This window comes from Salvia splendens, chromosome 1 (genome assembly GCF_004379255.2).
Source record: "Salvia splendens isolate huo1 chromosome 1, SspV2, whole genome shotgun sequence".
Taxonomy (NCBI): domain Eukaryota; kingdom Viridiplantae; phylum Streptophyta; class Magnoliopsida; order Lamiales; family Lamiaceae; genus Salvia; species Salvia splendens.
Genome location: NC_056032.1, coordinates 40619712 through 40637918, shown reverse-complemented (window position 1 = coordinate 40637918; position 18207 = coordinate 40619712). Strand labels below are relative to the sequence as shown.

At 33.5% G+C, this 18207-nt stretch overlaps 2 protein-coding genes and 1 long non-coding RNA gene across 6 annotated transcripts; 2 read left to right on the top strand and 1 right to left on the bottom strand.

Moving 5' to 3' along the window:
* Nucleotides 1-425: 425 nt before the first annotated feature.
* Nucleotides 426-2730, bottom strand: LOC121751657. Its single transcript, XR_006040140.1, has 2 exons — nucleotides 1723-2730; nucleotides 426-773 (listed from the first exon to the last, which is right to left on the bottom strand). It is a non-coding gene; the product is annotated as an uncharacterized LOC121751657 (long non-coding RNA).
* Nucleotides 2731-5082: 2352 nt separating this feature from the next.
* LOC121751645 (phosphatidylinositol 4-kinase gamma 4-like) lies at nucleotides 5083-7961 on the top strand. Its single transcript, XM_042146448.1, has 2 exons — nucleotides 5083-6964; nucleotides 7379-7961. Exons 1-2 carry the CDS (start codon nucleotides 5651-5653, stop codon nucleotides 7751-7753), a joined length of 1689 nt encoding a protein of 562 aa, XP_042002382.1. The 5' UTR covers nucleotides 5083-5650; the 3' UTR covers nucleotides 7754-7961.
* A 7832-nt stretch (nucleotides 7962-15793) lies between these two features.
* Nucleotides 15794-18207, top strand: LOC121800331. Of its 4 annotated transcripts, none has more exons than XM_042199913.1 (3): nucleotides 15794-15884; nucleotides 16641-17390; nucleotides 17493-18207. In XM_042199913.1, the coding sequence occupies exons 2-3, from the start codon at nucleotides 17070-17072 to the stop codon at nucleotides 18156-18158; spliced, it is 987 nt and encodes a 328-aa protein (XP_042055847.1). In that variant the 5' UTR covers nucleotides 15794-15884; nucleotides 16641-17069; the 3' UTR covers nucleotides 18159-18207. The 4 variants fall into 4 exon arrangements, with proteins under 4 accessions (XP_042055847.1, XP_042055859.1, XP_042055851.1 ...); XM_042199925.1 differs by having other exon boundaries at nucleotides 15808-15884; nucleotides 16656-17390; XM_042199917.1 differs by having other exon boundaries at nucleotides 15838-16033; nucleotides 16656-17390.

Below are 18207 nucleotides of genomic sequence, written 5' to 3'. Positions count from 1 at the left end.
TGTTTGATTCATGAGATTTAATCCCACAATTCAATCTTAGATGGATAATTATAGGATAATTAGTCATAGCTAACCCCATATGACTAAAATAATCTTACAATTCAATCCTAGAATTTATCTTGGTATTATTTTATCTAGGAAACCGAACACTACTGAAGAAGAAGACTAAATAGAGCAAAAGAAGGTGAAGCGGCGATTGGGCGGCACCGCGGTTCACAGCGGAAGGGAGAGCGGGCTCTAAACGAGGTGCATGCGTTTTATATTAGTGCAATATATTATTATTACTCTGTTTTGTACAATCTAATTCAAATATTTTTGTGATATCAAGTCGTAGTAAATTCAAAATGAAATGCTTTATTTCTAAATCCAAATATCTAATTGTAACACCCCGAGTTTTCGTGCACGAATTTTGGAGTATAAAAAAATTTAGGATGAAGAGACGATTGGAAATTAAAGTGCAAGGAAATTTAAGTTTTGAAATTACAATTGTTGGAAAAATAGAAAATACAAGAGAGTGATACATTTCTTGGACCCTTGCTACAATGAGAACAAAATAACAACTAATCCTACTCTAAGCTTTGAAAGGAACCAACATCAAGCTAGAGGCTTAATTAAGACTTGGTCAAGAGCTATTCCCAACCTAATGCTTAAACAATTGCTAAACTTAGCAATAAGACAAAGTGAGTGATGTAGTAAATCACTTCTCTTCTCTTACTTTATCTTTCTCGATTTCTACCTCCACCAAAACTCCAAAAAGGGGCAGCCCCCTAAACCTGCAAAGTTAACACAAAGTGGGGTTAGAAGATGATCTCATAGAAAAGTGGTAGGGAAGGGCAAGCTCGAATAAGCATGGAGAGGAAGCAGGCTGAATTGTACAGCCGAGAGTCTATCTCCTTGGGCAGAGAGGCAGCCATTTTGTCACATTCACATCTTACACCAAAATGGAAGCTAAGACAAATGAGCATAGTAAAATGAGCTCATTGAACATGCTCAAAAGGAACATGGGTCAGATACTCCTTCCCAACACCAAGGCCGAGAATCCAGCCTAAGAACAGCCCCAAATGTTACACCAATTAAGCAAAAGGGGCTCAGTCACAAAGCTCAAAAAGAGAGGTTAGTTGTTAGCTTAAAATAGAAATTGGAGCTCTCCAATGCCTTACACCAATTTAGTAGTGAAGCTTTAAGCCCAAAATCAAAAAGAAGAGAGAATCTTTAACCCAAATCAAACACAAAATGCCAAGGAGTTTTGGCTATAAATACCAGCCCCACCACCATCTCCTTCCTCACACCTCTCTATATTCACAGTACACAAGAAGTGCAGCAAGGGAGGAAGGAGTGGTGAAGACCGAGAGGGCAGTCCGACAGCCAAGAGAATCACCCAAGCAAAGGTAAAACACTAGCACACCCTCTGCTTTTGTTAGACATCATGCTAGACTCAAAGAACATAGAATCATTGCTATAGAAACCCCATGAAAGTAGCAATTCTTAGAGCTTTAGCACATAAATGGAACAAGAGCACAATAAGCTGCCTTTATGCCCAAATTCAGTAGCAAAACCACAAAAATCCCAACACAAAAACAATAGACAAGCCCTTTTCAGTTTTGATCACCTATCATTCAAGGATCCTAATAGCACATAGCCACAGCCTAAGAACTCTGTAGAATGCTAAGTAATGAAAGTGAGTGAATGAACTTAGCTTAGGCTGAGAGGTTGTCCGTTTACCATCGAGCAGCAGCAGCTCGGTCAGGAGCTCCCGCCGTGTCTGGCAGCGGCGGCGGTGAGCGTTTCGCCAGAGGAGGCAGGCGGTGAGAGGGGAAGCAATTGGCAGCAAGTGTAGAGAGAAGAAGGTAGACGCTGCTTCTCTCTAATTAGAACTAGAATTGAGAAAGAAGACCGATTTGGTAGACGCTGCTTCTCTCTAATTAGAACTAGAATTGAGAAAGAAGACCGATTTGGGGGTTTTCCCTATTTTCTACAATTAGGGAAGAGAAAGTGAAAAGTGATTTGAGAGATAGGAGTAGAACAGCGACGGCTACAGGCAATAGGCGTGCACCACCGAGAGTGAAGAAGAGAGATAGAAGAGAGACATGGATTAAGGTTTCTGATTTGGGAGCTTTGTTTGAAGGAAAAGAGAGAAGTTTGGGATTTAAATCCCATTCTGCGAATTCACGCAGAGAGCGAGAGAGAAGGGATAGTTGATGTTTTAATTTTGTTGAGGACTGATTCTTAATAGAGAGGGAGGTGAGAAATAAAATAGTTGGATTAATATTGGGCTGCTCCCATATACAGTATCTTTATTTGGGCCACCCTAAGTATTTACAGAAGTTGGGCCTTGAGGAGTAATTTGAGGAATTTATATTGGGCCGGAAATGGTGTATGCTTGGGCTGAGAAGATTTGACAGTTGGGCTGCTTTCGTATAATTTATTTAGGCCGAGTTCTTAGAAAATGAGAGGGGCAGTTGGGCAGAGAATTATTTGTTGGGCTGAAATAATTGATCCTTAGGCCAAAATAAACCAAAAAGGGAGAAGATCAGTTGGGTCGGATGGAATTAATTTACGAGGGAGCTTGGGCTGAAATTAATTTAGTTTTGAGCCGGAATTCTAATTAAGTTCTTGGGCTATGATTAATTAGGGGCATGCATTCTAATTCTAATTAAAGTTTAAAATGCTATCTCCGCAAGTTAAGGGTGGAGTCAGGAAAATTCAAGTTAAGGAGTTTTAAGCGAACGAGGTGGGCTTTCGAACTAAAGTGTTTTTATGTGGGATTTCGAACTAAAGTGTTTTTATGTGGGCTTTCGAACTAGTGTTTTTATGTGGGCTTTCGAACTAAAGTGTTTTTATGTGGGCTTTCGAACTAGTGTTTTTATGTGGGCTTTCGAACTAAAGTGTTTTATGTGGGCTTTCGAACTAAAGTGTTTTTATGTGGGCTTTCGAACTAAGATATTTTTAGTGAGCTTTCAGTTTAAAGTATGTTTACAGTTTTTATGAAAAGTATTTTGTGGGCTTTCTGTTAAAAGTACAGTTTTATGAGAAGTATTTTTTTTGTGTGCTTCTATTTAAGATACGATGTTAAGTGCAAGTTTGCTATTTAATGCTATTTGCTTGGTGTTATTATATGATGTTATGTGTTGCTCTACGAGTGCTTATGAAGTGTAGCTTTTGTTGAAGTTTTGAGTTCGGCTTTGACCGATAGAAATGAGTTTGTTCCAAATATGTTTACGAGGAAAATGAAGTATTGAAAGATTTGAGTTCGGCTTTGACCGATAAAAATGAGTTTGTTCCAAATATGTTTACGAGGAAAATAAAGTTGCAAAGGTTATGTCAAGCCATGTTTTGTTTTGAACAATGGCTATCTGATTGGCTAGCAAGGCGATGTCCCTACTAGACCAGGAGTTCAGTTTTGTGAATTCGGGTTTATAAGTGGGATGAGCCCATACATTCCGTTTCACCAGGAGTTAGTGAATTCGGGTTTGTAAGTGGGATAAGCCCATACATTCCGGTTCACCAGGAGTTTCGTGAATTCTGTGTACTAGGAGGTTAGTGGGCATCTGTTCACCAGGAGTTAGTCAGATACTGCATATGTTCTAGGAAAATAGATTGACAGATCGCTTTTGAAAAAGAAAAAAAAAAGGAAAATGTTTTAGTGTTCTCGGACCTTTTCCCAAAACCTCGAGTTCACTCAAAGAGTGGCTTGACAAAATTAGTTTTTCAGTAAAATATATATCGGCACGTGTCCACTGAGTACATCAAGTACTCAGCCCTGCATATGTTTTAAAAATGTGCAGGTTGAGCAGTGATGACGGCGGGCGGTGTTGAGCATAGACGATGAAGATTCTTCGATAGAATAGTGCTCGGATGCGACGTGTCTCCATACACGACGTTATCTGCTCTTGACTCTTCCGCTGCAATGTAAAAGTCGAGTTTGCGCTCTTTGTATCGTGCACTCTGATATATATTATTTGAGTTATTTCGGTTCAAGTTTCAGTTGTGCCACAGTTTTCCCCTTTCTTCCCCGCTTCTTTCATCCTCCCCTAGTCGCGATCAACCGGCTTTCTATCCTTAGAAAGTGCGGTCGTGGCACTAATTTCATACTAGTATCAAACACGTCATCAAACAAATTTAATTCAGGAACGATATAAGTGGAAATGTGCTTAATTAAAATTTGTGGTTTGTATTAAGCATTTTCAGCCTGAATGATCAGTTACAGTAGTCTGATCGTATGTTATAATTCGACTACTCCCTCTGTCCCCCAAAGTTTGTCTCATGTTACCATTTTCGTCCGTCCCATAAAATTTGTCCTATTTAGAATCTTACCAAAAATATACATGAAATACACCTTCAATCTCCTTAACGTGGAACCTTATTCCACTATACACTCCATTTAATATAAAGTTAAATAATTTCTTAAAATATGTCTTGTGTCAAATTGACCCAACCTTTGGGGACTAAAGGTGTATATTATATTATATTGAGATAACACTCTCTACCTCCTCCCTTCAATTCTTCATTATTTGGTCAGTGTAACAAAATAAGATTGCTATCAATCCGTTGATATCCAAAATGGTACTGTAGTACTATAATTTTTTGAATATTCTGTAACAGAAAGAAAACGGATAGTTTCTTTTATAAATTAATTAAAATATTTTGATTGTTTTGCCACATCACATCCACTAACCTTTTCCCCCCGCTGATTAATCCCATTGATAATTATACAAATTTAAAAATGAAAGAATGATATGAATATATATCAAACACCTTCTAATTAAGAGTGAATTATTCTCACTTGACCAATAACAAAGTTTATACTGTTATAGTTTATTTAACTATATGTACAAAATTTATCTATACTGCCACTCGTGATAGGTAATTATTAATTATAGTTTTCCTTATCTTATTTTCAGAAAATTTGGTTATAAAAACTATAATTTCGTATCAATTATTATAATATCTTAAAGTTTCAAACCAATGTTAAAAATGAAACGTGTACCAATTAGTAAAAAACAACGTAAAATAATTAAGTTTATGAAAATGGATAACGGGAAAATGGATAACGGCGCTATATTAATCGTGAAGTGAAATTCAACGCTAAGAATTCAAGCTAAAACAGCGTTCTCTTTCTTCTTCTCCACCCAAACAAAATTTCTCTCACTACACGCACCGAAAAAAGGAAAGAAAATTCTCAATTCTCCTCTGTACCTATTCTCCATTCAATCACCGCGAAGCCCGTTGTTATCACTCTAATTTCTTGCCGATTTAATCATCATCTCTTTTGAGGGCGCCGATTACCTCGGCTCTTGCTCTCCGGCAAAAAACCCCCTTTTCTGCTGCAATTTTTATTCGGTGAAATCAGAGGCGCTGTTTTGATTCGATTTCTCAAGCTTCGATTCTGAAAAGTTTTATTTTTTAGCTTTTCTGTTCTTCAATTTGCATGCTTTGATTGAATGGCCAATCACGAATCCTATTAGGGTTTGTGTGGTGTTTCTGGAATTCGGGGTAGTTTTAGGTTCCTGCATTTGGGTTTAGTTTTTTGTGTGAAGGTGAACGCCATGTGTATGATGAATTATTAATTATTTTATTCTTAAAGGTTTGGTAGTGTAGTTTCTTGTAGGGTTTGGAGATTCTGAGGTGAGCTTCAGAAGAATACAGAAAAATGTCTTCAGCAGGATTGGTTTCCATTGTCCCAGTTCTTGAGGAGAGTATGACATTTTTACCTCCTGCACATAGTCAAGAGTCGATTTTGCTATTTGTGGCAATGCCAGGCTCCAAGGTCCCAATACGGGTTTTGGAGTCCGATTCGATTGAATCTGTGAAGGTCCGAATTCAGTCCTGTAAAGGGATTTCCCGCAGGAACCAAAAGTTGGTCTGTGGTGGTAAAGAATTGGCTCGAAGCAAATCCCTCGTGCGGGACTATGGTTTAAGTGATGGAAATGTTGTGCATTTGCTCCTCCGCCTCAAGGACCTTCAGGTTATTAAAGTGAGGACTTGTTGTGGGAAAGAGTTCGAGTTTCAGGTGGAAAAGTGCCGGGATGTTGGCTATGTCAAGCGTCAGATTGCGGAAAGAGAATCGGAGCTCATTGAGGATCATGAGGTGTTGCTGAATGGCAAGCCGATTGAGGATCAGAGGTTGATAAATGACATCTCTAAGGATGATACAGATGCTGTGATACATTTGTTTGTAAGGAAATCTGCTAAAATTAGGGGGTCTCCAGTGGGGAAGAACTTTGAGTTGTCTATTGTTGCACCACAGCAGAATGATGTGGTTAGTGAACGTAAGGCCAATCATTATGTGCCAAGGAAGGCCCCTGAAAGAGTATCTGTATTGGAGCCTGTAATTATCAACCCGAAGACTGAGTTGCCTCTTGAGATTAACCAAATGATAGATTCTACTAGGAAAGGATTGGAACAAGGTAGTTATCCAATCAGGTCTGTGGAGGGCACAGGAGGTGCATATTTTATGCTTGATCCATCAGGTACTAAATATCTATCTGTTTTTAAGCCAGCAGACGAGGAGCCTTTGGCTGAGAATAACCCTCGAGGGCTACCCTTATCGGAGGATGGAGAAGGGCTGAAGAAGGGAACAAGAGTTGGGGAGGGGGCACTAAGGGAGTGTGCTGTGTTTTTACTTGATCATCCAAAGAGTGGTAACCGTTCTTTCTCTGGTGAGATTAGGGGCTTCGCTGGTGTTCCGCCTACTGTATATGTGAAATGCCTGCACGAAGGTTTTAATCATCCTGGTGGCGTTTCTGTCAAGACTGGTTCGCTGCAAATGTTCATGGAGAACAATGGAAGTTGTGAAGACATGGGGCCAGGTGCATTCCCGGTAGAGGAAGTTCAAAAGATTGCAGTGTTGGATATGAGGATGGCCAATGCAGATAGGCATGCTGGAAATATATTAGTAAGCAAAGGTGAAGATGGTCAAACTGTGCTCATCCCGATTGATCATGGATATTGCTTGCCATACTCTGTAAGTCTCATCTACCTTTGTATACCATTTTTATATATTACTGTGACTTGTTTTCATCAACCACAGATTCATGCTATATGTTGTATAATAATGTATATTGTGATTCTGTTAAAATTTCATAATTTTGTGTCTCATGCTTTTAATCTGGTTGGGTCTTATGGGGTAAACTGTAATGGTACACAGCAAAACTTCATAACCACGGCATGTTTGTGTCTGAAATATGTACTAGCACTTTTATTGAGAGAGTTTCATTTCATCATGGTATGTTTATAAATGCAAAACTGATTTAGTTTGTCATTCTTTGATAAATGCAAAACTGATTAGTTTGTCATTCTTTGATAAATGCAAAACTGATTAGTTTGTCATTCAATCCTATCAATCACACATTCTGATCTCTTTCTTTCATCATTGTAGTTTCAAGATTGCACGTTTGACTGGCTGTACTGGCCTCAAGCTTGCCAGCCTTTTGGAATGGACACCCTTGAATATATAAGGTCGATGGATGCAGAGAAGGACATTGCCTTGCTCAAGTTCTATGGATGGGAGCTACCGAATGAATGTGCTCGTGTACTACGCATCTCCACTATGCTTCTGAAGAAAGGCGCGGAAAAAGGGCTCACCCCGTTTGACATAGGCAACATGATGTGCAGAGAAACATTGAGGAAGATCTCTGTCATTGAAGAGATTGTGGAAGAAGCTCTTGATTCTGTCCTCCCCGGATCGAGTGAAGGTACCTTCCTCGACTGTGTTTCGAGCATCGTGGATCGCCACCTTGAGGAGTACAAATAACCCTCGTCCACTAGGAAGTTCGGTACATATGCAGAGTGTTGGTTGTGAATGTCAAATGCTTCGAATTCCCAAGTGCTACTCTTTACCTGATTATTTTTATTACTTCTCCATTCATTCAGTATTAACTGGATCCTGTTTTTAATGGCTTTAGTAATTTGGGGATTCTTTTGCCCTTGAAACATAATGAATAAGAATCTCTTTTTTAGCATTCATGTGTTTGAGCGGGAAAGTAAAGTTGACAAGGAAAATGAATCTCGGGAATATGATTTCTAATAACTTTACTTTCCCGTGTTTGGAAAATATCAAAATTTGAAAGTATATATTTGATTTAAACACTAAACTAAAAATATACTTATCATTTTTATTTATAAAAAATAATAATACATATTATTTAATAAATTATTAATTACAAATGATAATAATTATATTATTTTATTTATTATTACGATGGATAGTTTAAATATGGATTATACATCATAATATATAATAATATAATAATAAATAAGATTATTATTATTATTATTATCATTATATTTACTTAATTTTTAATTGAATAAATTTTATAATTTAAAATTTCACTACAATTTTATTGTTAATTACTAATTTATAAATTAATAATTATTTTATTATTATATAATTATAATTATATTTAATTATTTAATAAATTATTATTATGATAATAAAAATAAAAATAAATATTAATAATATAGTTATATTTATGATAATTTGAATTATAGTTATTTATTATCCTGAAATTAAGTATGGTTTATACTTTTAAATTATTTTTAAAACACTGTAATAAATAATAACGACGACGATGATGATGATGATGATGATGATGATGATGATGATGATGATGATAAATTGTACTGTATTGCATTAAATATGTAAGAATCCTAAAACTGGGAAAAAGAATACCTAAGAAAAGTTAGGATTCAGAATCCTGAAAAGTTGTACTAACTTTCTTTGTTTCAGGATTTTGATTACTTTCCCAGTTTGATTAAAAACGGAAACAAACACAGGAATTTAAAATTTAAGGAATCAGATTACTTTCCCATGCAGAATCCTGGCAACCAAACATGACCAAAGGGTTTCTATATAAACACATACTCCCTCCGTTCCCGTCATAAGCTGGTAATGAGATTTAAGAAATTGATAGTTAAAGAGTTAAATGAATAGATTAAACTTTAAAGTATGATAGAGAAAATAAGCAAAATAGGATAAAGAAATAAAGTAAATGGGAACAAATTAAGAAAGAAGAAATGTACTGTGTTAATTTTTGTTAAAAAAAATGATTTATTTATGGTGGAACATTTAAAAAGGAAAGTGACTCATTTGTGGTAAGATGAAATGTGTAATATTTATTATAAATAAACAGACTAAATTGGTAAATAATTGTAAAGGAAAGTATTCTGACTATGTTATGTCCCCGTCGAGATTAAATGTTTTATTGTGATTCGTCACGAATTTTAATAAATGTAGAGAAATATAAGTGAAAATTAATGTAGAAAAATATTTTTATTGTGATTTGTCACGAATTTTAATAAATGTAGAGAATTATAAGTGAAAATTTTTAATTCGAGCGAAATGGGCTATTTTAACGGCAAACATCTGAAAATGGTAAAGATCCATATAATAATACATCTATATGAATTGAATTTATTTGAATACATCTAAATTGTTTGTGTATTATTAGAAGGATAAATTATCACTAAACAAATAAATTACTTTACTCAAATTATTTGTATATTATATATGGATAATAATTGAATCTGCAATCAAGGCTGTGCATAATTTGATTGGATTATTGGTATACGACTACTGGATAGGGCCCAGAAGTCAAAAAATGTTTACCGAATTCATAAAATCGAACCACCTCTAGAGGGACATTTGTGTAAATCACCCTTAGTTTTAAAAATTATTTTAATTTCCGACTTTGTCAGAGTAAAAATAACTAGTTAGCATATTTTATCTTGCTTAAATAGTTTACCAAGCAACGTATTTCAATTTTTACACAAAAATATTGTTTTATTTTCGTAAAGAATTAGAGGCTATTATTTAGACTCGTTGTAACATCTTATTTATGAGTTAATTGAAAACTGTATAGTCTCTTTTTAAAAGAGGGATCATCTTTTTTGATCCATGAACTTTGTGAAAGTATCATTTTAAGCCGTGAACTTTAAAAATATCATTTGAGGTGTCTGTCAACTATGAGTTAATATCATTCTTCAACTTTTTATAACTAAATAATTTTGAGGCATGAATACTCGTAAAATTAATGTCACAAACAACAGATGATACTTGAATAATTATTTAATTATAAAAAGTTGAAGAATTAACTTTTCTTGCATGTCACATAATTAAGTGATAATATTAAAGGTCAAATTATTTTTAGAAAATTCGTCAAAAATATATAGTAAAGATATTTATAAAAAATATGAGTATGTGATAAGTTTAGTAAAAATATACATCCTTCAAGGTATTGAGGGTTTTTATCCGAAAAAATTTAAAAATAGTAAAAAAGTATTTCGATTGATATTAACTCATAGTTGATGGATCTCAAATGATATTTTCAAAGTTCACTGATCTAAAATGATACTTTGACAAAATTCATGAACTACAAAAATGTTCCCTCTAAAAAAAAGTTAAACATAAGTTGCACATAAAGGTTCACTCCAAGGCTCAATAACACAATAAACACGAAAAATTAAATAATCAGACATAATGGTTTAGGCGTATATATAGTAACAAAATCACTATCTCTATTTTAGTCAATTCTTCAAATTATTTAATTAGCTACTAATTTGCGTCTTTTGTTGCAATTTTTGGCTTATATTACCAATTTGATCAAAATTAAGTTACTCAAATAACAACTAAACGTAATATGTAATCAAAATTACTAAATTAGGGGTGCACATTTAGTTCTCGGGTTTCGGGTATACCCGATCCCGACCCATTACCTGGTGGGTTTTGGGTACCCGAAACCCGAAATTATGGGTTCGGGTACGTGTTTGGGCAGTTAATGTTAGGATTTTTCAGGTTTAGGGTACCCGAAATCGGTATTAGGGTACCTGACTAATACCCAATTAATTATGTATTTGTGATAAATATTTTTATTTAGTATAGGGTCTACAACCCCGTATAATAAATTTATTTAATCATATTTAGATTTATGAATGCTTTTAGTATAATGCAACCTGATTTAGGATTAGTGTGACGTTTATTGTTATACTTATCTAGTACTTTATTCTTTTATTTGTGTTATGCTTTATTTAAACATCATGTTGCATTATTTATGTTCTTACTTGTTATATTTTCAATATATATTTATGCTTTCTCCATTTTATTTACATGTTAGTTTAAAATCTTAAAAATTTATTTCTATCTCTTTTGAGTTTCAATTTATGCCAAAAATATTTTTATTTTAAAATTAAGTAGTGTCTATTTGTCTAATGTCTATTATATATATATGATCATAGAATCATAACCTTGGGAAAGCTAAAGTATTAAAATTGAAGTTATACTTTCATAAATAGTCAATAATTTCAATAAATAGTAGTAGTACATATGTCTCTATGCAATAATGCCCCTATATCACTTTGCCATAAGTATAATCTATATTTTGACTTATATACCTAATGTTAGTTTTAAAAAAATAGCTTAGATTATGAAAATTAAATTAGCTAGTATTTAATGTATCCATAGTTTTAATTAGAGTATTTAAAGTCTTGATTATAATTTTATGAAATGGTAGGATAATTTGATTTTTTTATTTCATACTTACTTAATAGTATAAAATTTATTAATTAAATAATAATTTTTAAAACACATATATTTTATACGAGAAAGAGGTCATATGATTTTTAAAATATAAAATTAAAAATGATTGCTCTTAAAAAAATAATTTACTAGTATTTTATTTATAAAAGTTACTCAATTACTTTTATAAATTAAAGTTATTATATATGATTAAAATAATAATTCTTCTGAGTAAAAGTTAATGTTTTTACTAATAAAAGTTATTCTTCTTACTAATAAAAATTACTATGTTAATATAAAATATCATTATTTTGAATAAAAATTACTCCATTTATTTTTTTGAATAAAAATTATTGTTATGATCAATGGAAATTATTGCTTTTGAAAGATCAATAGTCGTTGTGCATCTATCATGTGATGACTCAAACCCTTTGACCTATTGGATGGAAGTGTGTTACCAATTAAACTGCACTTCATCATCATATAAAAATTACTCCAAAAATTAATATTTTTGTTCTTGGATTAAAAGATATATTCAATTGCAATATTCTATAAAATAAGAATTAAAAGAAAATAGAATTTAAAAATATGAATAGCTAAAATCAAATTATGAAATTCTTAAAAACAAATACATAAACTCAGTCAGTATTAATATACCATGTAACAAATTTTAATTTGTTTCGTAATATTAAGAATTGACCTAAGAACTCTAACATTTTTACAGCATAAAAGACAAAATGTTAACCACATTTAAAATATTATATAAAAGAGTTAAAAATATGCGATATTTTTTTTTTATCAAAATTCGACCGTAATGCTCTAAAAAGACTATAGAAATTGAACTTTGAGAAAGTAAAAAATTTAAATCAAAATCGTAAACTCAATCTAACTAAAGTCATTAATCAAATTTTAATTTGTCTCATACTGAAGTAATTGAACAAAGTACTCTAATACTCCTCTTTAAAGAAAAGAGAAAATAAACTATTTATAAAATTTAAATATGATAAGAGTTATTTTGAAAGATATATCCCGGACTAATTAGTTAATTTGATAAAAAAATTCATCAATGACTTTATTAATTTATTTTATTTTGCATGGTATATCTTCAATTAACTTGTTATTAAATGTTTGATTATTTTGTATTTTATATTTTATAATATTAGTATTGATTTTATTAATAATACTAAACCAAAAATTAATCAATTTAATTTATCAACATTTGCGAATTTTAAGTGAATCACAATCAACTTTTAACCAATAAAATTATCAAATAGAAATTTTGTTGTAACTAATTAATTAATTAAGAAAGTATTAGGTGTATGCCATAATTATAGGGATAGAAAATCTAATTCATCTTAATTAGAAGAGAGAAACGGTTATAGAGACAACAATGTACATTTACAAAAAAATAATTTAATAAGAAATGAAATCATGATTAAAATTACTACTTAGCCCTATTAAGGCATTGTCATTATGTCTATAAATCATTTTCCTTTATATAAATAGAATAAACTTAAAATATAATAATTTCGAGTTTATGGATACCCGATAAGTTAGGTTTGGGTACCCGCATAGGGTATTAGGGTACCCGAAATCACATATAGGTCGGGTATTGGATATGATATTTTTGAGATTTCGAGTTCGGGTACCCGAATTTTTAGGTTTGGATACCCGAATTTGCAGGCCTAATCAAAATTAGGGATGTCAATGTAACCCGAACCCGCGGGCCGGCCCGAATAACCCGATAAAAATACAGGGTTATGGTTGTAATTTCGCAGCCCGAATTTAAAATCGGGCCATTCGGGCTGACCCGTTCGGGTTGTCGGGTTATGCGGGCTGACCCGATCGGGTTACGGGTCGGCCCGTCGGGTTGAAGGCTTCTGCACAACGAGCAGTTTTTGTAACGGTCATAACTTTCTCTACAAAGCTCCAATTGAGGTGTGCAATATATCCACGCGAAGCTCTTTCGAAGACGAAGAGAATGATATGTATTAAAGGTTTATCAGACTTCAAAATCGCGAGAAACATTGACTCAAACAAGGTTGCTGCACATCCACATATTTTGTGTACATTTTCTAATCCATTTTCTATCATTTTTCAACAAACATGTAAACATACCAAAATATAGAAATATAATCAAAATCATCCAAGACAACCCTCTAAAACCATGCAAAATCCAAATACGTCAACCGACTATAAAAGATCACGAAAAAAATCACTATGTGGTTCATGGATTCATAAATACTCGTATATAAAAGCTTTCTTTTAGTATATTTCCAATATAATAGTGCAAAGTGTTTTGACGCCGCTTCGTCATTGAATTATACGTACTTTGATGATTCTTAAAACAAAGATAAATTATTATTTGACTTATTTACAGCTGGAATAAATTAAATTTGACCAATCATAATTCAAGAAAATTTAGAGTTACTCCAATTAGCTAGCATCTTGATAATTCACTTTTTAACAATTCAAAATATTTTTGTTACATCTACGATGCACCTCTCACGTTATGAAAATTTTATTTAATTTTCTACTAATTGATTTATGTTTGAATCTTGAAACAAAGGGTTGATTTATGTTTTAAATACATAAACATAAACATACTATTGATAGATATTTTGTAAATAATTATGTAATGAATAAGTTATTTAAATTTAAATAACTTAATCTTTTTTTAAAATATTAAAGAAAATTAAAAATACATATTTCATTGAATGATTAATTAATATGTATATAATTAAAGAAAATTTAAAGTACGTATTATTTTTTTAAAAATATTAAAAGAATTAAAAATACGCATTGGCCCGAATAACCCGGTGGGTTAGCCCGAAACCCGAAGGGTTAGGGTTAGGGTCGAACTTTTATAACCCGAAAAAATCATAACCCGAATAGCCCGTACCCGAATGGCCCGACAATCCGAACGGGTTAGCCCGAATCCGAACGGGTTGGCCCGATTGACATCCCTAATCAAAATATACACTTTGTATGCATATGTTGGCTTACTGAGAGAGTAGTTATACTTGAGATTAAAGGTTGTAAATTTGAGTCCATAGTGTGTCGTGACATGATCTTTTAAATTTCGTATTCATAAAAAATCACACACAGTCACGTACACACCCATGCTTAAAATTGGGTTGAATTCCCAAATAAGTAGAAATATCAGTTTCCTCACAAATAGGCTAAACTTACTCGCAATATCAATTTTTCAAGCAAGATCCCAAACTTCCAATCGGACCACAAATTAGGTCAACCATATAATACTGTTAATAGTCTCATCATTCAAATTTTAATTCATCATTTATTTTATTATATACAATTTCATATACTTTTAAAATTATTGAGTAATATTTATAAAATAAAAATAAATTAAAAAAATTGTGACCTACGTAGGTGATCTATGCCTACAACTATAGTTGCATGCAACACCATTCTCAACCGTGCCCTAGATAAGTCCGAACTGAGAATATCTCTAAGGAGGAAAGGTAAATTGAGAAGACACATTTCTCATTTACCTTCTCAAAAAGATAAACTTTTTTGAAAAGTAATGAATTCCAAGAGAAGAAGGTAAATTCGATTTATGACAATGTATTTTGCGTGGCTTTCACAATACCAATAATATATTGTATTTTATGATTATTTATATTCCACCACTATGACTAATTTAATAAAAAATAAATTCTATTTGATTTACTTCATATTTTATTTTATTATAATTTTATTTAACATTCAAGCATTTCCTAAGATTATTAATATAGATATTTTTATTTAAAAACGATCTCAATTTTTATCATCATATATTTTTATCCTTCAAGGATGAACTTTTGTAATATAGATATTTTTTTTAAAAAAACGATCTCAATTTTTATCCAATAAAAAACACATCTTATAACCAGTATTAATATGAGAAAGTATTATTCACTCATTATCATCATATATTATTCATATATATACAATCTCACCAATTTTACAAATTTTATACATACTCCGTATTTCAAAAATTTTATAATCCACAATTAGATTGGCTGTCATGATTATTTACCGCATTCAGTAAAACCTAACGAGTTTTATTCTGTTCTTATATGAAATGAATTAAGGTTTTACAGTCCTCGCTTTCGTAATTTGATTGAATTTCCTTTTAACTATTTTGCATGGATTTGGATCCTCTACGGTGCACAGCACTGCTGTGCACCTCACAACACATTAAAAAAATAATTTTTTTTTATTATTAAAAAATTATTTTATTAGGTGCACAGCAGTGCTGAGCACCGTAGAGGATCCAAATCCCTATATAAGTGCGATGAGAGAGAGGGAGCAGCAGCTGTGTGTACAAATTAGTTTTTGCTTCTTTCAGCATTCTCTCTCGACGCTGGTAGTGCTACCCTTCCTTTCTCTCTCTTCAACTTGTAAATTGCCTGACTGTTACCATTTATATTACTTTATCTTCTCCTATTGCTTGATTCGTTATCTTATTTTTCCTGAGAAAGAAGGACTAGCTCGAGATTTTATTCGGAATTATCGGTAAATTATTTTTCTCTCTGTCTATTCAGTGTAATTCATATCGAAGATTGGGTTACGTTGTCAACACATTTTTTTTTATAAAATCGTTTCTGCTTATTGATTATGATTGTTTTTCGATTGTAATTCGAACAAATTACTGAAGGGTGAGGATTTTCTGATTCGATGTGTTCTAGGTTTTTTTTTTGGGGATTTATCAAATTCGAGATGAATCAGATCGGTTTGGTTAGGTCGAAGGACTGTTCGCGCTTTGGTGAACTCGATTGCTTATAATAGTTTGGGACTTAATTTGATATTGTTGTGATTTGATTCGCCTATTTTGTTGAGTTATTGTAGAAATTAAATGGGGTCGATCTTCTGGATTGTTTAATTTAGTAATATGATGTAAATTCATGGACTGGGAATTGGTAAAACAGTGATCTTTCTGTTTGATTAACTGATTTATTGCTTTCGTGTATAAACCTTAATCGCTGAAATTTGGATATGTATGTGTTAGCTTATAAGAGAAAGATATGAAGTGTGGGTTCTGGATGTTAATACCCCAATTAAGTTTATTTTGGTAAATGCGATGTTATATGTTTCAATTTTGAATCATACTATCATTTATCAGGGGGTGCCTGAACAGATGGCTAGGGGAGGCAAGGTTGGTTACAAACGCAAGACTTGAAACAAAGTCCGATTGGAGAAACAAGGTTCAGATGACTCTGATGATGAGGAACGTACTCCAGGTGAGGTTTTGAAAAGTAACAGTAGGAAGCCAGTAAGAAAACGAGTTTTAAGGCCAAAAAATAGGTCTAAGCTTTCAAAGGAATTTAAAGATGAAAAACATGCTTCAAAAAAAAGGAAAACAATAAAGAAGTGGGTTTGGGGCAGGAGGAAGAAAGCAACTGTAACTGTGAATTTTGACTCTGATTTTGTGAGCTCAGAATCATCTGATTATGAATACACGATATCAGAAGAAGAGAGAGAGCAGATTAAAGAAGGTACTCGGTTCTGTAAAAGGTTGAAAACTAATCTAAGAAGCTCTGGTTCTTTGAAAATGATGGAAGAGGAAAAGTTAGGGCCTTTAAAGGGAAAGTGCCTAGGAAGGAAGGGTAAACAAAAGGTGGTGGATTTGAACATTGAGATCGGGAAGCAAGTTTGTGGGATTTGTTTATCTGAAGAGGGTAAAAGAACAGTCAAAGGAATTTTAAATTGTTGCAGTCACTACTTTTGTTTTGCTTGCATCATGGAGTGGTCGAAAGTTGAATCTCGGTGCCCTCTCTGCAAGCAAAGGTTCACAACCATCAGTAGAACTGCACGAACGGATGGTGGGCATGATCTAAGGGATGCAGTTTTTCCAGTTCCTGAGCGTGATCAGGTATCAGGATAACCATTTTATAAATTTAAATGATCAACAAACAATATCTTCTTTCTATCTCCTAGATGCTCTACTTATCTCATTCTTAATAAACATTGTCAGGTTTATCAGCCATCTGAGGAGGAGCTTAGGGGCTATCTTGATCCATACGAAAATGTTCTTTGTACCGAGTGTTTACACGGTGGGGATGATGTGTTTGTGCTGCTTTGCGACCTCTGCGACTCACCTGCACATACTTACTGTGTTGGTCTCGGGCCTGAAGTACCTGATGGAAATTGGTACTGTGATGTCTGTAGGCCAACAGCCTCAAATGCCCAAGGTCTGAATTCTACTCCTGATCATGTACCAATTAACAATTTATCAGTTGGCTCATCACCTGGTTATGCTGTCCGTGAAACTTTCGATCTCAATGAGGCATACGTACCTGACACCCCATTGAGTCAAGTAAGTGGACACTCTCAATCACCAAGATATTCAGTTGGGCATCTTCAAACCACTTCGCCTGCCTCTGGGTCTGGGGCATTCACTTTGCATGACAGACGACGCATACAGCGAGTGATACACCGATTTATTAATAGCAGAAGTCGACAGTCTGAAGGGAATGATTCTGTGGCCTCAGCCTCAGCAATCAATCTTTTTGGTTCGCCAATCGGTCGTGGAGTCATAGCAACTCAAAACCCAATTATGCCAAGGATTAGACGTCACCACGGTTCGGGAACCAGCGGTTCACGGTTCGGAACCGCCGGTTCCGGTTCAAGATTTGGATGAACCTGAACCGGCCCGGCCAAGGTTCGGCGGTTCCGGTTCGTGAACCGTG

What these genes read in the sequence shown, in the direction of transcription:
- LOC121800331 (XM_042199913.1), top strand. Translation starts at nt 17,070, where the DNA reads ATGATGGAAGAGGAAAAGTTAGGGCCTTTAAAGGGAAAGTGCCTAGGA. An exon ending in CAGTTCCTGAGCGTGATCAG is followed by an intron (nt 17,391 to 17,492) that starts GTATCAGGATAA and finishes AAACATTGTCAG; the next exon opens with GTTTATCAGCCATCTGAGGA.
- LOC121751645 (XM_042146448.1), top strand. Translation starts at nt 5,651, where the DNA reads ATGTCTTCAGCAGGATTGGTTTCCATTGTCCCAGTTCTTGAGGAGAGT. An exon ending in GATATTGCTTGCCATACTCT is followed by an intron (nt 6,965 to 7,378) that starts GTAAGTCTCATC and finishes TCATCATTGTAG; the next exon opens with TTTCAAGATTGCACGTTTGA.